Raw genomic sequence first — 26,568 nt, 5'->3', positions numbered from 1 at the left:
AGTGGAACCAGAGAAGAAGTGGAAGGGTTAGGATCATTTGAAAAGCTTTCCTCCATAGAGAGGATAGATGGTACAATCTCACCTAATTCATATTAATTCAAGGGAAGGCAAATGTTAATTTTTTTAAATTTTTGTATTTGAGTATAATTGACACACAATGTTACATCAGTTTCAGGTATACAACATAGTGATTTAACAAACGTATGCTATGCTCCCCACAAGTGTAGCTCCCATCTATCACCATACAAGCTATTAGTACTATTAACTATATTCCCTGTGCTGTGTCTTTCATTCCTGTGACTTACTTATTCCACAGTTGGAAGCCTGTCCCTCTCACTTCTCGTCACCCCTTTTGCCCATCCTTGTACCCCTCCAGCTACCATTAGTTTGTTCTCTGTATTTATAGGTCTGATCCTGCTTTCTGTCTGTTTGTTCATTTGTTTAGGATTTTTTTTGGATTCCACATGTGAGTGAAACCATATCGAGTTGATCTTTCTCAGTCTGACTTATTTCACTCAGCAGAATACCCTCTAGGTGCATCCATGTTGTTGCAAATAGCATGATCTCATCCTTTGTGTGGCTGTGTAATATTTCATTGTATATATCACTGTATATATATACATACTCTGCCTTCAGCTCGTGACCTGAGCTGAAGGCAGATGCTTAACCAACTGAGCCACCCAGGCACCCCTTCCGTGTATATTTTTATATAGTCATGGAATACTGGTGCAGAAAGGACAACCTGGCCTGGCCTCTTTAAGAATAACAGATAGGGGTGCCTGGGTGGCTCAGTTGTTAGGTGTCTGTCTTCGGCTCGGGTCATGATCCCAGCGTCCTGGGATTGAGCCCCATATCAGGCTCCCTGCTCTGTAGGGAGCCTGTTTCTCCCTCTCCCACTCCCCCTGCTTGTGTTCCCTCTCTCGCTGTCTCTCTCTCTGTCAGATAAATAAATAAATAAATCTTAAAAAAAAAAAAAAGAACAGATAAGGAAACTGAAGCTCAGTTGGTGCAAGTTCATCCCCAAGGTCATATGGAGCCACACTCGGACCTTTGACTCCCCTTTCAGTGTTCTTCCTATGTTTTGCCTGAAGAGCATTAACTTAGTTAAAGTTAATGAGGCATATTTATAGGCAATTGGAATTAAAAACAATGTTATTAACTGGATTAATTGTTTTGTTTTCCCATTTATGTATATCAGAGGCATCAGACTATAGTCCCTGGCCAGCAACTTTGGCATAACCCGGGACTGGTTAAAAATGCAGTTTATTGAGCCCCACCCCAGACCCACTGAATCAGGTGGGGCCCGGCCTTCGAGGAGAATCTAATGTGCAGAGATTCTAATCACCACTGATTCACATTGTAAGTCAGCATATCTTTTTCAAAGTTAATATTAAAACAAAAAAGTGCAAAGCCTTGTCCAAGTGATCACAAAGTTTGACTCAATGGGTTGCAAATTAATGAGATTTTGCTGCATAAAATAAGCCAAAAGAGGAAGAAATGGAAAGGAAAAGAAAATGAGAGAAGATGGCCAGTGAAGGACACACGAATTAGAGCAGTTCGGTCAGTTCTGTTGGGGAGAAGGAAGCTGAAAATCAGGATTATCCTGCCTCTAGCAGGTTATTCGATCTTCTTTTGGTGAGAAAGGACCTTGAAATGTCAATGTAACCTCATCTTCCTTTGCTCACAGATCTTGGCAGACATTCTTTCAGGCTCTGGTGACAGTACCTACTTTGAAAATCGGGAAAGGTCCATGTAATTGCATCTTAGCAGATGACAGACACTTATAAAGGAAATCACTGAGGTGTTACTGTCATTTCTCTAAGATAAAATACTGAAAGGCAAAGGAAGGGAGCAAAGAAAACAGGGCAGCAACGCAATACTTCTGTTCTCTTTATTGAACTCCTTCACTCTCTCCCAGGTATCCAATCTTTGGGAGACCAAAGACAAAAATGGTTTGGAGAGGTTCCAGACTGAACAGAAGTTCAGTTACTCCTTGTTCGAATAATAACGAGTTAAAGTTGATATCATCAGTATATCTAGGAAAGGGTAGTCTCTAGACCTTTCTAAGGTGTGTCAATAATCAGATTTCACATATTTTATGGGTCTTCAATTCTTTTTTTTTAAGATTTATTTATTCATTTGATAGAGGAGGGGAGCACAAGCAGGGGCATCAACAGAGGGAGAGGGAAAAGCAGGCTTCCCGCTCGCAGGGCTCGATCCCAGGACCCTGAGATCATGACCTGAGCTGAAGGCAGATGCTTAACCAACTGAGCCACCCAGGCGCTCCATAGGCCTTTATTTCTTAACTCCTTTTTTTTTTTTAAAGATTTTATTTATTTATTTGACAGAGAGAGACACAGTGAGAGAGGGAACACAAGCCGGGGGAGTAGGAGAGAGAGAAGCAGGCTTCTAGTGGAGCAGGGAGCCCGATGTGGGTCTTGAGGATCATGACCTGGGCCGAAGGCAGACGCTTAACGACTGATCCACCCAGGCGCCCTTTAACTCCTTTTTTGTACTCCTAGCCCTTCCCAAAGCCCTTCTACTGGTTGAAAGATACATTAAAGTTTAAGAGGGCAGACAACTTTGCAGGAGGGACCTCCATGGCTGGCAGTTATGTTAGCCTTTCTAGAAAATCGCCAACTATACTAATCTATAGGAAGCTTCATTCTCCAAGTCACAACATTTATATTTGATTTCTTCATCCCCTAAAGTCCCAGAACTGGCTCATACCAGGGCCAAAGTAAGGGAATTTACTTTATTCAGTCTTCATCATAGACAACTGGTTTGTTTTTAAATTCAGGGTCATACAAGACACTCAGAATATATGCTGTCAGAGAAACATGGGATCAGATCCTGGGTCAACCACTCTGTGACCTTAGGCAAGACACTTCATCTCTCTCAACCTACATGGTTTTATCTGTAAAAGTGAGATTGTTTGGCCTTCTAGGATTATTTCTGAGGATTAAAGACATTAATTATCCTAGAGAGATTGTATGGACCCTGAAACTTGAACAAACACAATTTGAGGACTATAGACCTATAGGACTAAGAGAACTAAGTAGTGAAAGAGAAAGGAAGAACATTTTATCAACAAAACTGGGAGGAACGTTTCACATTACCAGAATTATATAGAAATTCGTTAAGAAGAACTTACCATGTCACTTATTATATTTTCTCCCAAGGCAAAAAGCATTTCTGAATATTTTTACCTTGTATTCTCTTGACTGATTTTGAAATATATAAAATTAGAAATCATCCATCTCTTTGTTAAGAAATATTTTTCTATTGCTCAAACTAATTGTTTCTTCTTATCCCAACATTTTCCATTTCTTAATAATACTCTTCAGAGGAAAATAATTCTTCCTATCACATTTGGAAGACTTTTTTCTTTTTATCCTAATTTATTTTGCATGACTTTTAAAGTTTCTGGTCATTTTGAGTATTTGCAGTACCTTTTAAAATGCCATTTCTTAAGCACCCTCATAAATGCATTAGTGGACAATTTATTATAGTTCTATACACAGTGTGACATGTTCTCACAGTAGCTGCGTCATTCTTGGTTTGTTATGTTTTATGAAATGTTCCTGTAGTGCCAGTAAACAAAAGAAATCTTATGGGAAAAGAGGGATTTGGGGTGGACATCAGGTCCTAAAGAAGGATCCCAGCATTTGGGTACTAACGGGATTTGCCCTCAGAACCTACAAAAGGAATGAATCCCTGAGAACTGGCAGAAAGAATAATGTATATCCAACTGTGAACAAAGAACTCTAATAAATTTACTCCTGTGTTGAAAAATAGGTTACACTGATCTCTGGGAAATAAAGTTGTTTAAATGAACCTCCATTTCTAAGAGCAGTAGCTACTTTGAACAGTTACCACCATATAATCTCAGGAGCACTTCAAAAGAACAGGAAACCTTTTTTTTTTTTTTTTTTTTTCCAATTTCAAATGCTCTGAGGCTGTTTCTAGTTATGGGAACATCAGAAACAGCATTGAGCGTTTTGAACAACTGCCTCTGTGCTTGTGCATCATTACACGCTGGAGCAAAGCAGACGAAGATGGTCCTCTTTCCTGAGTCACATACTTTGTGGAGGGGGGGCAGAGGAGCTGTGTGTCCCGGTCAGCCAATGCAGCCTGGTTAACTTTCTCATTCCCAACCAGAACTGACACAGAAATGGGCGGGCCGAAGGGATGGGTTGGAAAAGCAGATCCTGCCCACGCCAAATATTTGTTCGGATTTTCTTAGACACCAAGAAGACACACAGCTTTCATTCCTCTCCACAGTAGTTCCAAACTAAAACATTTGAACATTCCTCTGTCCCCTCACTCTGTTTAATTTTCCTTTTTTTCTTTTTGAACATATTGTGATCTGTGTGTGTGTGTATGCGTGCATGTGTGCATGAGTGTGTGTGTACACAAAATTGCTGATTGCATGGCCCTGCCTCGGCAAACCGTAAACTCCGTGAGGGCAGGAACCATCTGTTCTATTCACTGCTACCTTCCCAGTGCGTAGAAGAGTGAGTGAAACCTAAGAACTCATTAAATAAATATTGGTGGAAATGAATGAATGAATGATTGAAGAATGAATGAATGATAGCCTGTAAAGATTGATGGTATTAACTTCGCTGAAAATCTGACTGAGAAAACCAGTTGTTTTCCTATAACAAACAGTGCCGCTTTTAGCCTCTGGGATGTTCATATGAGGAAACTCATTATGACATTAACTTTCCTTTCGGTGACATAATAAAAATGTAGCTGAACTATGAGTTGTGGGGTGTTTGTATTGGTGTTGCAGTTAGGAAGTTAGTAATTCCTGGAAATGTTGGTAATTCAGGGAAAGTGTACTGAAGACCTTAGCCAGATAAAAGCAGCCAGCCTAAAAGGCAAGCTATTAGGCAATGACACTGGGAAAAAAATAGTCATGTTCGAAAGATCATCGCTTGCAGTCAGAAATAGATCTATTAAAGAGGTAATGAATGGGCCACAAAAGCTGAAAAGAGACTTCGTACAGATGAAGGAATGGAGCCTGTTCACTATAAGAAATAGAGACCCAGAGAAAGAGAGAAAGCAGCCCCTGGAGCCATCCAGCAGGACCAAATAGAAACAGAATTTGGAATAAAATAATAATATCAACAAAACCCATTTAAGATACAAGAATGCAATGGAGAAAAAATTGAACGTGTTAAATGCAAGATTAAAATGTAAATGAGAAAATCTATAAAGAAAGCAGATTTCCAAAAGATTCAATAAGTAGGGCCCTGGTCAATAGCTGAACGTGATGCTCTTCTTCAGGGCCCCCACCTCAGCTCCGCACCCACAGGAACCCCGGTTTGGGTGACTTCCTAGGGACATTGAGCTGATGTGTGCAGATGGGAAAATGAGCTGAAGAAAAGGAGAGAGGATAAAAGCAGATGAAGATGAAGCTCAAAAATGTATCCCCTGCAGGAAATTTAAATGAGAGCAGTTTTCAATCTAGCAAATGAAATTGTTCCTTCAACATGTATTTTTAGGTGGGGAAGATGCGGTAACGGTGAGCTGTCAGAACCCTTTCATGAGCAGGGATCCCTATTCCCAGAGGCGCCGCCATGGGGGTGACTGGGTGGCCCAGACGGTGCCAGGTCGGGAGGGAATCCTCACCTGGACCTCAAACGGTGGGCGGACTTGCTTGCCCGGCTGGACAGAAAGCAGTGGAAACACTGTCGGTGGGGAAGTAATCGATTCAAACAGGAGCCGTCTGCATTGGCAGATGAGGAAAGGGGCTGAAGCGCGGCTGTTCCTGAAATTGGCGGTGTGTCGGTTTCCGTCAAAACTAAGTTCCAGTTACAAGTCAGACCCTATGAGGAAAGAAAGGTAATTCTTCAGAGCGAAATTCTTAAGCTTAATTCTAAATTCTTTTTACACCCAAACCATTTTTGTAGGCTTATCTTTTGGAAATCTACATCACTCTTTTTCCCTGCCTTCTCCAGCACAAGACTATCTATCAAACGTCCCATAGCCTTTCCCTGGGAGTTAGGGTCTTCGTCATGAATCTTAGTTGTGACAGCATGCCAGATGGACACATTACTGTCCCCACACCTGTCGGAGTGTCTGATTCTGTGGCCCTTTATGCAATGGAAAATAGTCATTATCGACTTTATGCAAGTTCATTTTTAAGTTTGGGAGGCTTTTTAGCATAGTGCCATTTTTTTTTCTTTCTTTTGCTCTCGGAGTTGTACCCAGAGATGTCTCTTTCCCTTGTAATTTTCTGTTTCCAGACCTCGTGAACTTAAAAACTAGACCATTGATTTTTTTTAATTTTATTTTATTATCTTATGTGAGTCACCATACAGTACATCATTAGTTTTTGATGTAGTGATCTTAATCGTGTGTAGATTAAAAGCAAACAAGGGCAGAGGGAGAGTCTAACAATGTCTTTCTTATAGTGACATTCTAGTGTTTGGACTAGTATGGACTTTGGGACTCAACTTTGACTACCAGAGAACATGGGCTTCCTGGTGCTCAACTATATTGTCACGAGATAACTGAGTTACTGAAAAGTGCTATGTCATATGTTTACTTTTGAAAATCATTCTGACAAAAGGCTATGGTTTGTTATGAATTAATTAGGGTAGGACGAAGAGTTATTAAAACAGCGGATCTTGTTCAAGGACGCTTACCCCATTAAATGTTACTGTGTCTCCGTCTGCCCAGCGGATGGGGTTGAAGCAGGAGTGATGGGCCCCCTCCCCTTGAATCTCCTTCAGTGTTGGCACGGGGCTCTGCTGGGCTAGGCTAGTTCCAGCTCGCTAATGCTATGCAGACTTTTGTACTCACAAGGATGTCTGGCTTTGAAGTACAGGGGACTAAGGTTTTTTTCTGACAGCAGTGACTTGGTACTTTGGCCATTTAAATGGAATATTCGTCTGAGAGACATTCTGGGTATCTGGATTTCGGCTCTCTGGTTCAAAATGCAACATTGCAGGCGGCCTGCCAGAGGTCGCCCTTATGACAAATCCTCTCACTGTGGTTAATGACTTTTGGGCCCCAGAGTCTTATAATTATGGATCCAATCTTGCAATTTTATATTACATCAACCTGATCGTGCTGTCTTTTGAAATGGATTAAATCCTGAGGAAAACTAAAGAGAATGAAAGATTGCCTTTCACCTAGACTTTCTTGGTTTATATTCCAGTTTCCAGGCCTATGGCACAATGCCCTTGATAACATTAGGAAGCTATCTCATGGAGACCTTATGTCCCTCTGTAAGTTGGCCTTGGGAGGCTTCCCACTTCCAAAAAGACACCTGCACTGAGCCAGAAGCAGGTAAAGCGGAGGAATGACCAGCACTTCATTGGCATCACCTGATTTTGAATGTGTCCAATTAGAATAAGTCGTGCCTTCTAGGGAGCTGCTTGGAGAGACATTTAACTAATGACTCTAGTTTGCAAATACCGCACCCTCTTCCTTTAAAGATTCTAACTCCGGATTCTTCCCCAAGAGCTCCCTCCCTATGAATCACTTCAAGATGTACAGAAATAAAGTAAGCTGTCACTTTAGGTAGTTATTTAAGGAGATCTATTGAGTATTATCTGTGTGAAAAACTCTGTATTAGACCAGGAGGTGACAGTCTTGGGAAATTTTCAGGGGATACATTTAGCAGAATATATGGTTCGGTCACAGGGCCACACCTGGGATAAACTGTGGAACCAACTGATAATCACTTCACTTGTCCACTGTCTTCAGAGTCTGTCTTAGGTAATGTAGGATGACCAATGCCAAAGAGCATGAATTAAATGTTTAAATCTTATAATACATACTTATCAGTGAAGGGTGGCCTGGTGCAGGTAGGTTTTGTGGACATGGATGTAGACATGGTTCTGAAAGGACAAGAGAATTAGATGAGCAGAAAAGAGTGGGAAGGAGGCACAAGGGAGAACAGTGTGCTGACAAGGCCATCAGTATGACTCAGGCGCTGGGTTCAGGCAATTTACAGAAGGCTGTCAAAAGCAGGCCGTGTGTTTGAGGCTGGATGATAATTAAGAGCCACTGAAAATCTTGAGCAGAAAAATGTTATATTAAAGCCATGGGGAAGAAAGTAAAATGAATGAAAGAAAGTCAGCAAAGGGGTTGCTATAATCATTAAGCCTTAAATCTCCAAGGGCCTGGACTAGGATGGAGCTCATAAGAATGCAGAAGAAATGGAATACTATACCTAAGACATATTTTATCGTTATAACTTGAGAGACCGTAAAGTTTAGTGGTAGTTGAGTTATGGGAAGACCCTCCAGATGTAAGGTGCCCCTCACCTGTATGGCAGGTTAAATGGAATAGAGAGGAAGGGGCTTGGGCAAGAGGAGAAAAGAGGAGGGAGAAACCTATACCCTACATGAGGACAGGTTTGTCATTCAATAAAATAAATACAATTTTTGCTTGGCTTCCTCAGAATTTTGCTTGGGATAGAAAGAAGGGAGGAGAAGCCTTGAATTTATTTGTCATTTTGAGAAAAGTATGCGGCTTTCCTGGATCTAGGACTTTTTTCTCTTTTATTATCAAAGATACACCACCATCCTCTTGATATCCAAACCAGCATCCAAACTAGAAACTCACTTTTTTCTTCACTCTCTTCCTTAATCGATGTATCCAGTCATCCAGAACTAGATGTTCTTCCTTTAAAAAAAAGTCTACTTTATCATCATCCTGTCCTTAGCACTTCTGATGCCTCTGTCCTAACCACGTTTAACTCTTACCATTTCTTTCACTGAAGAAAGAAACGTGTCCTACCTGACCATCTCACAAGTACCTAGGTAAAGGAGGTGGCGCGTGTTAGGGTTTGACATGCCAAAGTATAGTACAAAGTGGAAAGACGTGAAATTTCATTGACGAATAAAATTTGTTTTCTCTCTCAAAATAATTGATTCTGTTGCACTCTGAATGGAGACCACTTACTGGGGACTCTGACAACTGCCTCGATTCAAGATCTAATCCAAATAGGGAAGCTGCACATTTCATGACGGGTGAGAAGAAGCATCCTAACTTGAACCGAAGGGTGGCACGAGTGAAGAGTTAAACCTACACCTTGATGCTGTCTCTCTCTGTCAAATAAATAAATAAAATCTTTAAAAAAAAAAAACCTACACCTTGAATGGCATAGATGGGGCACTGCCTGAGCCTTTCACCTTTCAAGAGGAACATCTCTTTCAGGGGCAAGAGCCAGTTGGGTTTCTGAAACTTCTGGGCTCATGGAAAAGTCTGGAAGCCACCACCCCCAGAGTCTTTTCCATTATTAGAATAAAGCACAGAGAGCTCCTGGCCATTAGGAAAACCAGAACAAGAAATCACTTTTTTTTCCCCACATACATTTCCTTAGTCCATTTCCCTGGGACATAAAAAAGAAGCAAAAAACATCTTACTTAAATGCTCTAGGATTTCTCAACTGTATTGCATGCTACTAAGGTAATTTACCTAAAGCAATGTGGTAACCAGAAGCACTTTGAGATTATCAAACATGGCATAATGCAAACTTAATGTAATCAAAATAATTAAATTCTGACAGTATTCCTAAAGAATAAGGCCAAGTTAGGACATGAAGTGCAGCGTTTTTGATACAATTCGTATCCTTATGTTTATGTTTTAAAACAGCCAGTCCAGATATTTATGATGTTATTTTCAGCCAATAAGAACATCTATCCTATTTTTCAGCTTCTCCAGTTGGCAACGGTTATATCAAGCCTCCAGTTCCACCTGTTTCTGGCACACAAAGAGAGAAAGGGCCGCCAACCATGTTACCCATCAATGTGGACCCAGACAGCAAACCAGGAGAATATATTCTCAAGAGTTTATTTGTCAACTTCACCACTCAGGCTGAGCGTAAGATTCGTATCATTATGGCAGAACCTCTGGTGAGTACGTGCCACGACACCCTTTCAAATTCATCTTTACACTAAATATTGTAGATTTTACAGCTCCAAGAAAAGATGGATTTCCCAAAGTGTTTTTGATACCATAGGTAATTTTTTAAAAGGTTGTAATTAAGTTTCCTGATTTAAGAAAAAAAAATGAGAGTCAAGGGCTTCAAAACAATCCTTGGCAAATACATTTAAGTAGCATGCTTCACTACTACATTTAAGACTAATAAGCATAATTTAGCAATAAGTATGAATCCTAGAAAACTTGTGTCCGGGGTTTCTGCTATGTATATATACTTTAGTGAAAATCCTTTGTCTGTTTTTAAAGTAAATGAGAAAAAATATCATTCTTCAAGTGGCTGCCTGGACTCCCAGTTTGAGAACATATGGTCTCAGTGATCTATTGTCTGAGGAAGTTATTTGGTGAGTCATTCAGAAACACCTCTTTGTTTTCTGAAAATCGGAGGACAGGAAATTCTCGGCTCACTTACCTTTAGGTCTCTTATTAGACAGATAATGTCCTTGGACGTCAGTATCTTTCTTTGCAGATGATTCTGCTACAAAATAAGGCATGTGTTTCAGCCTTATGTGAATTGCTCTAACAAGGGCTCTACAGACAGAGTCCTGAATCTCAAAACAGTCAGGAAGGAAGAAAAGTCCAATTGGTAGATTCAGATTACTTGTTTTCTGACCTTCGCGGGACATACACAATAAGAGAAAAGAAAGGAACTCAGAATGACACAGCTTTTTCTCTGAAGCTCGGCTTTCTACCTCTTGAGAGGATCCTGGGGCATGACAAGATGATGTGAGGTTGGCTTTACCGCACCAGGGCTTAAAATAATTGAATATAATACTATTGAACCCACAAAGCAAGTCTTTAAAAAAATACGTAATGGATGATGCTCAACATCATCTCTTAAAAATAACCTTTGTGGGGCGCCCGGGTGGCTCAGTTGGTTAAGCGTCGGACTCTTGGTTTTGGCGCAGGTCATGATCTCAGGGTCGTGAGATCGAGCCCCATGTTGGGCCCTGCGCTCAGCACGGAGTCTGCTTGCGATTCTCTCTCTTCCTCTCCCTCTGCTCCTAGCTGTCCCCACTCTTTCTCTCTTAAAAAAAAAAAAAAAAAAAAAAAAGGAAAAATGACCTTTGTAAGAATCACAATTTAAGGTTTGGGTTCAAGAATGTTAAATATGTGGTTGCCTGAAAGTTACAAATTTTGCATTTTAAAGTTCTTATTTAGAGGAATGCCTGGGTGGCTCAGTCAGTTAAGCATCTGCCTTCTGTTCACATCATGACCCCAGGGTCCTGGGATCAAGCCCCGCATCGGGCTCCCTGCTCCGCGGGAAGCCTGCTTCTCCCTCTCCCACTCCCGCTGCTTATGCTCTCTCTCTCTCTCTCTCTCTCTCTCTCTGACAAATAAATAAATAAATAAACAACGCTTTTATTAAACCAATGGAGGTTATCTTTATGGATTCTAGCTTCCTATTTTATAGAACGCTTCTTGGTTTTATAGTTTTAATCCTTTAAATTAAACCTTAGTACAATACCTTTTCCCTATTCACTTACTTTTTTTTAATTTTTCTGCTACTCTTACTGCTAATAATAATAGCTAATATTCCTGGAGTAAGTACTATGTGCCAGTCACTGGGCTTAATTTATTATGTCCTTTAATCTTCACAGTGACCTTAGGTAGGTAGTATTTATATCCCCATTTACAGATGGGAAATGTTGGCACACAGAGGGCAAAGTAATTGCCCAAGGTCGCACAGTGTTGACTTGAACTCAGGCTGGATGCCTTCAGAGCCCACCTCTGAACTCTCTACATTCTGTTGCCAGTCTTTACATGGTCATCCTCATCTGCAGATACCTTCTTTAATGTTTTAAAACAAACCAATGCAGGGCTGTCCTATAACTTGAATCGGCCAAAAATCCAGTACTCAAGTTCTCATTGCCCCAAATTGTGCTGATTCTTGGAACCCTCCAAACACCTCAAGAGATGCAGAGGCTGTACAGCCTGTCTCCCCTGGTGGAGGGTGAGAAGCCACCTTGCTCCAAAGGTCATGGGGGAGTTTAAGGAGCAGAGAGTGGGAAGCCCCAAAGAAGAGTTCTTTCACTTCTTAACAGTGGCAGATCAGGGTTCTCTGAAATTGCCGTGGTGATTTGCCCTAAGGAATAGGGAGGTTCTACAAAAGTTGAAAGAGATGCTGAAAAGGCTAGGCCCTGACACCTTCTGAGCCATCCGTCTTTCCAAAATAATAGTTTATATGTCATTATTTGAGAATTTACGAAGTAAAATAGTTTGGGTTTAACTTTCTCATCATTACTAGCTCGGAATTTGTATGCGTAGCATTTTCTTCTTGGAGTAAACAGTATGTCTGAACAACTAATATGTGCCACAGCATTCTTTTAATTAGAGGTAGGCATTTATGTTCCTTTCAGTGAGAAAACTTAAATGTTCCCAAACAAGAAAAATGGAAAAGAAACAGTGTAAGTCCTGTTCATCAGCAAATCTTCATGGTGCGCCAAGGATGAGAGTCCACTAGATGCTGAGGGCCAAGTACATGAACATTATGTTTTTAGCTCAAGAAATGTATCAATCAATTTTTAGTATTGTTGCTTTTTATAAAAAGGGACTATTTATTCCCCTTGTATCTTTTGGCAGACATACAAGCTTCTGTGCCATCTGCATTTTTGGTCTGCTGGAAAATGCTTAGTAATTTTTGTCCTTATATTTGCTTACTTATGAGACAATAAGTGTGAGTAGATTCTGTGGCTTGCTACTGGATTCAAAAGATGTTAATGTGCATTTGGCATTTTGTTCTGTAGCCATAATAAGAGGTGTTATTTTTGATGTATGTATAATATGGTTAAAGTGAATTCCAATAAATGTCCCTTACTATTTTTATTGCTGAGTTAGGTCTATGTGAAAGACACTGAATCCTTTAAAAGCCTGAGTTTATGTAGGTTTGTATTAAATCACAAAATTGTATTTTATTATCTTTGGTGTAATTAAAATGTCTATGGGAGTAGTAAGGATAATTTTCAAAAAGCTGGAAGTATAGATTTATTAGCTGTGGCAATCCTCCGGAATCTGTACTTTTCAGTTTACTTTTAAAAGACCAAATTCTTGGGGCACCTGGGTGGCTCAGTCGTTGAGTGTCTGCCTTCAGCTCAGGTCATGATCCCAGGGTCCTGGGGTCAAGCCCCGCATCAGGCTCCCTGCTCTGCAGGAAGCCTGCTTCTCCCTCTCCCACTCCCCCGGCTTTTGTTCCCTCTCTTGCTGTGTCTCTCTCTGGCAAATAAATAAATAAAATCTTAAAAAAAAAAAGACTAAATTCTTCAAAATTCCACATCAATTAGACAGTTACACAAAATATTAAATTAAAGTTGTATTTGTGAATTTCTAAAATCCAAATAGCTAACTTTAATGATAAAAAAAAGGACAGGAAATAAAGATGTTCTACCAAAATTAAATTTTAGATTTTTTTTCTTTGTAAACATCTTTTACTGGGTTAACAGTATTGTTCTTTTTGCTCAGAAGATGCTCAGGTCATATTTATTGATATTTATGGATTAATCAATAATTGTATTCTACTTTTATTGCTTCATGGGCTTAGTTGATAGCATTTGCTCTTATCCAGTCTTACCATTATTTTACCTTTCCCAAGCAAAGTGTTTAAACAAGCTAAATTGGGTCATCTGTGGCTTTTTTTTATATTTTTATTTCAAATCAGAAAAGTATAGAAAATAATACAATGGATGCTTATTCCTTTTGCCTCCTACTCTTTCCCTCTGTTTAAATTTTCTTCTTCCCAAAATATGTTTTTTGTAGTTCTTTAAATAAGAATCAGTGGGTGGTAAATCACTTGGTCTTGTTTATCTAAGAGGTCTTTATTTCTCCCTCAGCAGTCCGTGGTAGTTCAGCTGGGAATAGAATTCTAGTTTGACATTTATACCCCCGCCTAGACTTCTGGCGATATATTTCACTATGTTCCCACTAACATTGCTATGGCAAAGTCTTTGGCTGATTTGTTATTTCTGGATGATTGATTTTGTTCCCTATTTGCTTTTCTGGTTTTTCTCTTTGTCTGTAGTGTTCTTCAGTTTCACTACACTCTGGATGTGGAGTAATTTTTATTTTCTTTTTTGAGACTCCCATGCTTCTTGAATTGAGGGTTTATATCTTCTATCAATTCTGGAAAATTCTTAGCCATTAATTACTTGAATATTGCCATTCCTCCACTTTCCCTCTTTTTCTGGTATTCCTATTAGATGTATTTTGGACCTTATGCTCTATTTCATCTTTTTTACCCTTCTTTTATTATTTCTGCCTCTTGTCTCTTGCTACTGCACTCTGAGTAATTTTCTTGGGTCCATCCTCAATTAACACTCTCTTGGGCTGTGTCTAATCAGTTGTTTAACTTGCCTATTAAGAATTATAATTTTGGGGCACCTGGGTGGCTCAGTTGGTTAAGCGACAGCCTTTGGCTCAGGTCATGATCCTGGAGTCCCTGGATCGAGTCCCTCATCGGGCTCCCTGCTCGGCAGGGAGTCTGCCTTCTCCCTCTGACCCTCCCCCCTTCATGTGCTCTCTCTCTCATTCCCTCTCTCTCTCAAATAAATAAAATCTTTAAAAAAAAGAATTATAATTTTGGTGACTCTGTTTTTCATTTTTGGAAGTGCTCTGGTTCTCTTTTAAAATCTAGTTAGGGGGTGCCTGGGTGGCTCAGTTGGTTAAGCATCTGCCTTCTGCTCAGGTCATGATCCCACCATCCCAGGATTTACCCCCATATCGGGCTCTCTGCTCAGTGGGGAGTCTGCTTCTCCCTCTCCCTCTGCTTGTGCTCTCACTCTCTCTCTCAAATAAATAAATAAAATCTTTAAAAAATAAATTAAAAAATAAAAATAAAATCTAGTTAGGTGTATTTTGTTCCTTTCTTAAGTTTATGATTTCTATTTTATGTCTTTGATCACCTTAAACTACATTTTTTGTGTCCTCTTTTAGATTACCTCCAGAGTTATCACTATCTGGGGCCAAATATTATGTTGGCTTGGGAGTCTATGCACCTAAAAGGTGATACAGGTAAACCCCCAATTCATGTAAGACTTGGGACTCTGATTTCAAATTTTCAGGGAAGATGTTGTTGCTATTTTTACCCAAACCCAGGCAGGGACCATTGGAATATCTTTTTATCTTCCTGTGCCAGTGGATAGATTTTTCTCTATGCATTGTTTCGTTTTTAGCACCAGACTTTCTGTAAGTGTCTTATTTCCAGTGTCCCACCTCTCAAGGCCCACAGCTTTGTTTCCTGTCCCCAAGTGGGCAACAAAAAAGGCCTCCAGGGTAATGAGACCAATAGTCCTCTCCCTGTGCAGCCACTTCGTCACCTCATGTCTTCTTTCTTTTCATTTCCCTTTTCCTTTCTGGTGAACTTATTTCTGCATTAAAAAAAAAAATACATTTCTTTCAATATTTCCAAGTGTTTATAGCATGTGAGATTTTAGCTTCCTTAGTCCCTTTTCCTGCCAGTCTTCTGCAGAATTCTTGGTTTGCTTCTCGTGCAGATAAGGCCAGGGTGGGCCTCTGCACTGTGAGGCTCATTGCAAGCAGAAGTTCCATGGCAAGGCGGAGTGGCTTCGAAGTACATGAAAGGAAGAGTGAGGGTATTGTCACCCATTCCTCTTCTGATCCTGTCTGATGAATCTTCCCCAAATACAACCCTGTCCCTTTCATTTCCTTGTTCAAAACCTTTATTTCACACCCTTGCACTCCTTGAGTTGGCTACAGTCTGTCTTACTTCCTGACCCTGCACCTTTACCAAACCATGTTTCAAGTCCGTGCTTGCCTGCCACGGTGCATTTCCGCATGCTGCCTCCTTCCTGCCTCTTCCTGCCTGTCTTTTAGCCTATGTTCCAAGGTCCCGCTCAAGTACCTCATCATCTGAAAAAGTTTACTTGATTTCTTCCCTGCTGACTCCATACAGCTATGTAGATGTGAATATACACACCTCTAAATCTCTATCTGAAGCACTGTCTCATTCCCTCAAGCAAACTGTACCATGTTTATTGAACTAGAGTATTAGAATAGGCTAGAATAGAAAATATCAGAGTAGGGCTGCCTGGGTGGCTCAGTCGGTTAAGCATCTGCTTTCAGCTCAGGTCATGATCCCAGGGTCCTGGATGGAGCCCAGCATCAGGCTCCCTGCTCAGTGGGGAGCCTGCTTCTCCCTCTCCCTCTGCTGCTCCCCCTACTTGTGCTCTCTCTGTCAAATAAAAATAAATAAATCTTAATAAAAAACTTTTAAAAAGAAAGAAAAGAAAATATCAGAGTACATTATAGGTTTTAAGGGTAAATAATGCTTTACAAAACTTTGAGTCACATGTATGTATATCAGACCATAGTGTAAAATACATATTTTCATGGCAGGTGGGTGGGAGATAGATTTTTTAAAGTTGAAGAAACACTATACTAGACAGTAAGTTCCTTAGAGGCAATAACTGTCTGATTCATCTTTAGCACACACACACACACACACACACGCACACCCCATGTCCCCATGTCTAGGACTCTGCTTTATATACAATAGACAGTAAAGAGTTTTTCAATAAATGAATGAATGACTATATGATAAATGAGTGAATGGGTAGATGGATGAATAGATGAAACAATATAGTAGCTTAAAAGGAATGTCTTTGTAGGAAACTGTGCTTCTGAGGGTCATCTTGCCAACCTCTAAACTGATAATGGATTTTGTTTTGTCCTTTGTACTCCTCAGCAGATGATGCCTCGTATCTGCTGAGTACAAGAGATACTGATTCTCAGCCTTCTGCCTCGGGGCATCTAAGGATACCTCATTATTCATTGATATGGTCATCTGCTCCCTTCTTCACCTTAGCAATATGTGAAGAGGAGAGTCAGGTTGACTCTAAGCAGTTGGACAGTCTCAGAATGTATGTTCTCATTATCTCTGAGTCTCTCCATTTATATGGCATCTGTCACTGTAGTCACAGGCAATTACCTTCTCAATAAACTCTTCCAAAAACAAGACTCTTCAGCTTATCAAAATCAAGAGCACCCATAATCTTGACTTTGTAGATTTAATGGACAAGAACGGATAAAGGTAAAGACAAAACAACTTTTTATTCAGTCTGATCTGAATTTGAATCCTGATTCAACCTCTTTAGTGTCGTGTGGCCTTGAGCCAGCCAGTCAATCTCCCTTTTTTCTCATTTGCAAAATTGGAGTAGCAGAACCTAGCACACAGAGCAGTTGAGAGGGTTAGAGGTAATGTGTGGAGCTCCTGCTGTAATCCTTAGCACCTACTAAGTGCTCAGTCATCATCATTGTTGTCGTCATCACTCAAGAATAGGTATCAACTAACCAAATCTGGTATATTTCTTTGAAGTCAGCCTGGTGCTTCCTCGCTTTGTGTTTGTTCAAAAGGAATGGAGGCTTGAGCAGGACAGTTGGATGCCTGCCGTTGGCCATTCACTGTTGTTGTCAAATGGTTGTTCTGAACTCTGCCATGGCTCTGAGAAAGACACAGCCAAAGCTGGTTTAAGCAGACCTGGTCTGGATCCTGTAGGGACTTGTGCTCTGGGAGGTGACAGAAGCAAGCAAATAAAACTATACAAGAGAGGACAGCACTCCCACAATCTCACTGTATCTCCAGCAAAATACCTGAGGCTTACCCGTGTATAAACTGGGAAAACCTAGAAAGTGAGTCCACACAGAATGGTTTTCAAAAGCTTTCTAAGAAGAAATGTCCTGGGTTCTTGAGGGTAGGGGTCTCAGAAACAAGTAGAAACATCTTCATGCCAGGCCACACTGGGAAGCCAGTGGCCCAAAATATGAAAGGCTGTATTATTCAACTAAATAAAGCAAGTTCAGAAAATTTCAAGAATTTTCTTTTTCTCATTCATGTGTTTACATTTATTGACAACCTCAGAGGGAGAAATATTTAATTTTCTTGAAGTGAGTCATCAGTTCAAACTGATTTTCTTTTCCCCCCATTTTATTGAGATATAATTGACATGATATACATGATATAATATAAATATAAAGATACATGATATAATGTAACATGTGAGTTTTAGATGAATTCATTTTAGGCGGATTAGTATTAGTTATAGGTGTATAACATGATTTGAAATATGTACTTATTGCAAAATGATTACCACAGGGCACCTGGGTGGCTCAGTTGGTTAAGTGACTGCCTTCGGCTCAGGTCATGATCCTGGAGTCCCGGGATCGAGTCCCACATCGGGCTCCCTGCTCGGCAGGGAGTCTGCTTCTCCCTCTGACCCTCCCCCCTCTCATGTGCTCTCTCTCTCTCTCTCTCTCTCTCTCTCATTCTGTCTCAAATAAATAAATAAAATCTTTTAAAAAAATGATTACCACAATAAATGTAGTAGCATCCATTACCACACAGTTACTATTTTTTTCTTATGATGAGAACTTCTAAGATGTACGTTCTTATCAACTTTCAAATATACAATACAGGGTTGTCACTAGAGTTGCCATGCTGTACATTATATCCCCAGGACTTATTTATATTATAAGTGGAAGTTATAACTTCCAAGAATTTTCAGCCACACTCGTGAGGCAGCCTCTTCTGTCTGCCCTCCTTCCCCTAATTTAGCCCACAAACAAGAAACTTGATTTTACCAGCCTGTGCTTCTAGCAAAGCATTTAAGTATGACCCATCATTGTCTGCTTTTCAATGAAATGTTGACAACCAGGCACAGATTTAGTTCTAATGTATATAATAAATACAAGCATCAATTCTCCACATCTCTGGATGTATTAAGTCACATCTTGGCGAATCCACCCTGGTTTAAGCTTCCAGTATCCTTACAAGGAACTGCAGGAGAAATTAAATCAGGTATTGGGCCAGGGGTTTCATCTAGATCTATAGTCTATTGGCATAAAATGTCAACAAGAAAAACAAGAAATTCTAATTTGCCTAAGACTTAGAAAGCAAGTAATTTTTTCTCTACTTTGATTGAAACCTGGAAAAGGAAAAGATCTGCCTACAACTTCAAAAGAAGAAAACACATCTAACTTTCATCTTGTCCTCTAGCAGAGCCTGTGACTGAGCGAGAGGGCGGTGCTTGCCTTCCTCTCATGTTCTGATATTTAAAAACCCTTTTCTGATGAACAGTGATATGAAAATGGGAGAGTTTATCATTGGGATTGCTTGAGCCTCGATAGCCCCCGCTCACAAAATAGTTAATGGGCAAGACACAGGCAAGATCCTCCAGATGTTATCACTGGGTTGAGCTTGGAGCACAGATGTAGGGTGATAGACACTTACTCATAGTGATGCTAACTGTGTTGTTCTGGAATGGAGACTTCATAACATAACATGCTCTAGCAGGTTTGCTAACCTAAAACAAACAACGCAATTTCTGTTGTAATGTAAGTCTAAAAGTAAACTAGAAGAAGCACAAAATATTTTCTTGTTGTGCAAGTCTTTGAAGAATAAAGGATGCCGGGCTATCTTGCACCACACACCATGAATCTGGAATGAAATATGTCATGCCTTAAGACCAAACCTGTGTGAATACCAGTCATGGGCAGCTGGCACCAACGTTGAAAGGCCAGGCAATTAGCTGATGACAGCATTACTGCACGCTAATGGTGTTCTAGGTTCCTGCAGCAACGTCTGTTGACAAATCTTTGTTCCTCGGCCCGGCATCTCAGGCTTTCAGCTCCTCCTGGGTGCTGAGGTCACGGTGTTGGCGTCAGGACAGTGCTCCCGTTAACTCTGAAGGTAGGCAGGATGTTGCACTGTAACAGTAACACACTGGTAGCCTGCCACCAACAAACTAGGTATGATGAGTTGTTTGTTCTAGCAGTTTTAATGAATTCGACTGTGGCTCTAAGTAACCAAGGCCTTTGGCAAGTGAAATGCACACTCACCCTAGCTTCCTCTTATGTTTTGGACTGGATCCGATGAGTTAACAGACCAAGGTTAGGATACAATCTATTTGTAGTTACAAAAGAGCTTGTGTTTTCACCTCTAGCACATACAGAGATTGAACAGTTGGCCATAATCCTGTATTTCACCTCTTTAGATAATCGGAGTTATCTGCAGACTGCTCAATATCAGAAAATATCAGATCTTTTCATCAGGAACCTTTTCAATATTTAAGGAATTTGTGAATTAGGAAATCATGCTGTACTGACTAAAAGATAGAATTACTGCCTCTAATTAACTTTGGATCTTTATATATTGGATCGGTATATTAGTCATGCCTGTAGCCTGATAGCTAGTCACTAACCTCAACCATGTTATATTTCATGATATTTCACCGTGCCCAAATTTGCAAGATGGTGGGTTTTCTGTACTGTTGTATATGCCTATCTTCCTATCCTAACCAAATGTTACATGTCTGATGACTAAGGATGTGTAAATAGCAGAATACCAGCTTTAATGCCTCTCTGCATCAAATCCTCCCTGTGGATTTGAGTCGGCTTCCCAGACGGACAAGCAGCTAGTGTTTTTAGCCACACTCCTCTTTAAACAGAGGCCTCTCTTGCTTCAATAAATCTAATAAGGGAAATTGAAAAAGAATGAAAATAATTTCTAGATTGAGTTCCCTATTGAGTGTAGTGATAGACTCAAACTAATGTTGTCCTGAAAGGAGACTAAGAAACCATTCTGGTCAGGTGAGAAATACTTACATTAGACTTGACAAAGTACTAGCTCATTGTCCAAATTATAAATAAATAACTTTAAAAATAATGATTTCTTAGCAAAGCACCTCAGCCTGGCACCCCTTACTTAATCCATAAAGGCATCCGCCAGAAATCTGGAAACTCACCCTACACAGAAACAAAATAGTATTAGGAGTTAAAGCCCAGGGATAATAGTTGAAAGGTTTCATTTAGCTGCTGAATGAAGTGATCTTTCAGATGAGCTCACAAACTCCCATTTTTCTATACACTGTTCAAATTAAATTGTGTTTTCCTTATTATGAGTATTCTTGGGATCATAGAGACCAAACGATTTCTTTTGTGGTTGTTAAGTAGGATTTCTTGGCAGTAAAATGAAATTTAATGCACCGTGATAGTAAAATTTCAACTGAAACTTACAGCAAATAAACCATATGCAAAGTATTATGAAGTAATAAAAAAAAACCCTAAGGGCTTTTTCCTTGAACTTTACAGTATTCAATTCAGTTCATCCATGGGTAGGACCTTAATTTTTATGTCCAGTGACTTTATGAGAAAATTAGTAAAGTTTCTTCTTCTTGAGAATACAAAACCAGGGGAAGGTCGTTCCTCAAGTTATTTTCAGTCTGGTTCTTTCAGATTATATGCTTCTTTTTACTATTTATGGAGATTTCATTTTAGCACAAAAGAATATTTGAAAATATAGCATCATGTTTTAAAGTAACAGGAAAGGCCAATAAAAATAAGTTCAATAATATGACATAGTAATGAGCACTAGAGGCCCATCTGGACATTCACTATGATATAATATCTCTGTGTTTCCACATAGCATTTTGCATTTTGACATTCCTGAAAGTGTGATTAATACGGTTTTAGGCAGCAGCAGGCTTTACTGTAGCAATTTAGTAATTTTAACCAGCAGAAGTCTGGATTTCCACAGGTCATATTAAGAATAATAAGACACGTTTTATTAGACATTTTTGATTGTTGCTGACTTATAGATCTTGTACTCTCTGGCTTAAACGATTTTGTAAAATACAGTATTCCATTTGATGGTACTTCCTGATGCCTTTGGGGATTTCTACTCAATTCATAAGTTGTAATCACATTAAGTGGGGCTGGAATATTCTAGTAGGCTTTTCCAAGATGATTCAGTCGCTGAGCCCAGGAATCAAAGACCACAAAAAGGAAGTCAAGTACCATCATCTTTAACTATTTTTGATTGACCCGAAATGGATGTATTGCTTTTTACTGAGATATATTCACATACCATAAAATTCACCCTTTCAAAGAGAGCAATTCAATCAGTATTCACAGGTTGTATAGCTTTCGCCTCTATCTAGTTCCAGAACATTGTCTTTTAATAGCACTTTAAAAGATAGATAGGTAAGTAGATTTTGACCTACCTATTTTTCTATTCTTTATCCCCAGAGTTTGCCTTTTATTTTATCAGAAAAACCAAACCTTTTTTTCCTTAGCTCAAGTAATTGGATCATTTAAATTTTGACTAAGAAGTTTTGTTTGGCTGCACAAATTGGGGTATGCAATGAATTTTATATAATGATAATCATGAAGAAGATCCTGCCTGAAGCATCATGTAGAAATAGTTCATGTAGAAAATAAAACTTCAGGATACTTACGGACAGTAGAACTTCAACAGAAATGAAAATGCTTATCTCTGTGTGTCAAATTCTAATTCCAGAATGGCAGCATTCCTGGTTCACTTGGGGTTTGCTCTAGCTGCTGGGGTTCAGATGATGGCACTGGGTGACCAGATTCCATCTGAGAGGAGACTTGTCTGCAGCACTGAGTGCAATGGTCTCTACTCACCAATGTGAGCTTCTGACCTGTCAGTGGCCCTGAGAAAGTGTGTAGCATGCACTCCTTCCCATCTGAACAGTGCTGCCTACGTACCACATTGGTCAGTCAAGGTGTTCTAAGTAAATCCAAATTTGCCCAGTGACCCTGGGATCAGTGTGTCTCACCTCATAAATATCAGCTCTGTGGCTTCATCCCTACCCCCCTGCCCAAGATTTCCCGGGATTCCCAGTGGACAGAATAACATATTATGAGCTCCTCAAAGGCAAACAATGCTCACGATAGACTAGCTGTAGGAAGAGAGTATGGAAACCAGGCAGTGGCTCCCATTCCTAAAGTGAAATCATTACCATCACAGTGGCCTCCCCTCCTCCATTTGGTCTTCAGGAAAATACAGTGCCATTCAGACAGATTGAGGATTCTTCTTCTCATTCATCCAATGAAGAGTTTTATTTTAAATCAGCATTACAGTAGAGTTTACATACATTAAACTGCAGAGATTTTAAATCTACAGTTGATGAATTTTGGCAAATTCATGCACATGTGTCCACACAACCACAATCCAGATGCAGAACATTTCTGTCATTCCAGTGAGTTCTCTTGTGCCCTGTGAAGGTGGACCATATACGACCACCCCTGACCTCAGGCAACTATTGATCTGTGTATAGATTTCCATTTTCTAGAACTTCATATAAATGGAAGCCATACAAAATGTACTCTTTTGGGTCTAGTTTGCTTCACTCAGCATAATGTATTTGAGATGCATCCATTATTTTATTGTTTATCAGTAATTTGTTCATCTTCATTGCTGAGTAGAATTCCGTTTAATGTATAGGCTGCAGTGTGTTTATGTGGTCACATTTTGATGGGCATTTGGGTCAACAAATAGTTTTTGAGTACAATTTTAACCAGCACAAGTCTTGATAGCCACAGATCATGCTAGCAATTATAAGAATGTATGTTTTATAAGGTACTTTTGATAACAGCTTACAGATAGATATATAGATAGATAGTATTTTCCAACTTCCAAGTACAAATGATTGATGCTGTGTATTATACAAAAAGAAAGATGAAGAATGACTACCATTTTTTGCTCATCTGTCATATTTCAGGCACACTAATCTTCACATTAACCCTAGAAGGTGGGGGTAAAAATAATAACAGTTTATGTTTACATACAGCCAAGCACTGTTCTTAATGCTTGAATAATATTAACCCACCTAATCTTCACATCAACATCATAAGGTGTAGTTACTCTTACTACCCCACTTCACATACAAGGAATTTAAGTAACTAGTCCAAAGAACACAGTCAGCAAGTGGTGGAGCTGACATTCACCATGGACCATCTAACTCTGGGACTCTTCCTCTTAACCCCTAGACCCATGGCCTCCTTCATTTTTAGTCAGAGAGGCTGAACCTGAGAGATTTAATAAGACATACCAAAGGTGGTATAGTTAGGGTTAATACCCCAATTCATAACCTAGTTTGATTGACTCTAAAGTCCAAGCTCTGATCTACTTGGGAAATGATATGTCCATGAATAACGAGGATGACATTGGTTAGGTACACAAGAACTAGAGAATACCAGAAGAGCTACTGAAGAGTAAACGGAGCTGTCACTTCTCATAGGAGTCATCGGGAAAAGTGTGGTGAGATAAATGAACCTCGAAGGGCAAATAGGATTTTTTTGGTGAGAGGTGATTTGGTTGGGTCTGAGAAGGGTGTGTGTGTGTGTGTGTGTGTATGTGAGTGATATGTTAGTGGTGACAGAAGAAAATCAGAACATGACTGATTTCAAGTCTCCAAGGACAGCCCTGGAGAATATAAACATTTTCGAAGAAAGACTAGCTAGCCTATGAAGGACACAGAGAAGGGGTGCCTAAACAAGTAGGAGAAGAAAACGTGGAGGAATAGGGTGATTCAAGGGAACAAAAGGGAGTCTCATTGCATATGAAAGATCTGAAAGAAAACTACTGAAAAATGGCCACCAGATTTGTCATTTAGAAAATCACTGGCGCCTCTAGGGTGAGTGTTTTTAGTGGTGACAGAAGAGATTGCAGGGGATTGAAGAAAGAATAGGGGAGGAAGGGGATACAGGACATATAGACCACTCCTTGAAGAACTAAAGATGAGAAGGGCATAGAAAGAAAACAGTGGGTATGTGGTCAAGGCAGGCACTACAATGAAAAGGTCTAAGCATGTTGATAATAGAGAGAGCCTGCCGAAGGGGGAGGGTGACACTGGGGGGGACTGAGGAGCTGGCTGATGGAGCAGGGTCCCAGACGAGGCAGGGAAGGGTCCATCCACATGCACTGAATGTCCTCTTAATGGACATAGCATGCACCATTAGTGCAGTGTATTGGGACCAGAAAAAAATCGAAATACCAACAAAATAGAATGTAACCCAGAAACAGATGAGTAAAGGTGATATCTTACATTTCTTGGTAGCTGCCATTGTTTCAAAAAAGAAAAAAATTACCATATAAAAAAAAAGAAAAAAAATGCCTGTGGGAACTGCTCTTTTGTTCAATTAAAATGAAGATTAACTTTGTAGCTGAATTTAATTGAAGTTTCCCCTCTACTGTTCAAATAATGGATTTGAACTTGGGACTGTTGGACTTGGCAAAGAAATAGGCTTCACTGAAATTTACAAAGCCAGCTGCAAATAGGACAGATTCTCTTGAGAGTTTCTAGGTTTGTTTTTTTTAAGTGCCAAAATATTCTTCCAGATTTGAATCTGCCCCTCCTCCCTGCTCATGCTCAAGTGCTCTCTCTCTCTCTCTCTCTCACTATCTTGCTATCTCACTCTCTCTCTCTCTCTCTCTCTCTCTGTCAAATAAAAAAATAAAATCTTTAAAAAGTTAATCTTAAATACCAAACAGAATAAGGGGAAACACGGCTGTGTCAGTTTCCACAAGCACCCTTCTTCCACATACCTCCAAGCGTTCCAAGTCCTGCTGATTAGTCTTATCACAAACCCAGTGAGGATGCCATGGGGTGATGTCCCTTTTTACCTGTGGACAAACCAAGACAGACCTCAGGACCGCTCAGTCTCCTGCTATAAGTTCAATGATACTGACAGGAAATCAAAATGACCAGAGTATATCTTCAGGGCAGTTCAGACCCCCTGGGTCCCAGATTGCCCCTCATGTAGGGGGAGTCTTTTGAGGAGAAATAGTCTGGTACTCAGAACTGTGAGTTCTCAGGCTCACTCCTTAGATCTGTCTCCAAAGTTGACTAAAAGCTGCACCAATAATATCTGAAGAGAAAAATATGTATCAAACATAAAGATATTTTGAACCTTGTTTTTCTTTAGTTCAGACTAGGTAGGGTGCCTGCCGCTGTGGGCTCTGGATGAAATGCTTTAGTGGCATTTCAACAGTCGAGTCCATAGCTCCCTGCTCGGAGGAGCTCTCAGCACTTGATGGGACAGCTCGCTACCCGCTCTCCCCTCCTCGTGTTGTGGAGACCCGAATTGTGGTGGTTCAGTTCTGAAAATTGTTAGCTACTCAGACCAGACATGTGGATTATAAAATTTCACTGCTGATAGCATCAAAATCCTGAGTCAACTATGCCACGACTTGTTCTTATAATCAAAAACACTGTCATGTCAAGACTTGAGAAGGTTGGTGGTGGTTTGTTTTTGGTTTTGTTTTTTTTTTAAACCATCCCACCATTAAATTAAAAGGTTTCCTCCAAATTACATATTAAGAATTAAAATCACTATAATAACCTTAGACTTTTATTTTTTAAGAGAGAAAAGCAATTACTCCTTATAATGTTTTATTTTTTCCTACTCTCTGTAATACGGCTTTCTAGTTATACTTGGAAACTTCCAGGAAGCTAAAATTAAAGCTTAAATCATGTTAGTGGGAGTGTACACTACCCTGAAAAAAAGGGGTGGAACTTAGTTTCAGCTCCTAAACATTATGAAAGAGGTTACGTATTTTAATCTGATCTAATTTCAATAATAATGGTCTTAAAAGGAATTTCAATAATGTTAATGACTATTGGTTATTGAGTACTCCAAGCTATTCTTCTTTCTGTTCTCTGAGATTAGGTTGGTATTATTCATCTTTATTTTACCTAAAAGTTAACTGAAAGTTACAGAGGTTAAGTAAAATTCGTATGTTTATAAATAAGGGGAACTAGAATCCAAACTCGAGTCTCTGACTCCAAAGCC

The 26,568-nt window shown here is 39.8% G+C and overlaps 1 protein-coding gene across 4 annotated transcripts in view; it reads left to right on the top strand.

Annotated features, from left to right (window-relative positions):
* The window catches only part of FRY (FRY microtubule binding protein), a 447,132-nt gene that overhangs the window by 216,783 nt on the left and 203,781 nt on the right, over nucleotides 1–26,568 (top strand). For all 4 annotated transcript variants that reach the window (XM_073894719.1, XM_073894717.1, XM_025875084.2 and 1 more), the window contains one exon: nucleotides 9,679–9,878. In XM_073894719.1, the coding sequence (XP_073750820.1) occupies nucleotides 9,759–9,878 (120 nt within the window). In that variant the 5' untranslated portion in view covers nucleotides 9,679–9,758. The remainder of the gene's footprint in view (nucleotides 1–9,678; nucleotides 9,879–26,568) is intronic.

Source organism: Callorhinus ursinus, unplaced genomic scaffold (assembly GCF_003265705.2).
Source record: "Callorhinus ursinus isolate GAN/ISIS: 27379988/994484 unplaced genomic scaffold, GSC_fseal_2.0 scaffold7, whole genome shotgun sequence".
In the NCBI taxonomy this organism is placed as follows: domain Eukaryota; kingdom Metazoa; phylum Chordata; class Mammalia; order Carnivora; family Otariidae; genus Callorhinus; species Callorhinus ursinus.
Note: the sequence above shows the minus strand (reverse complement) of the source record. Positions and strands in the feature narration are given on the sequence as shown.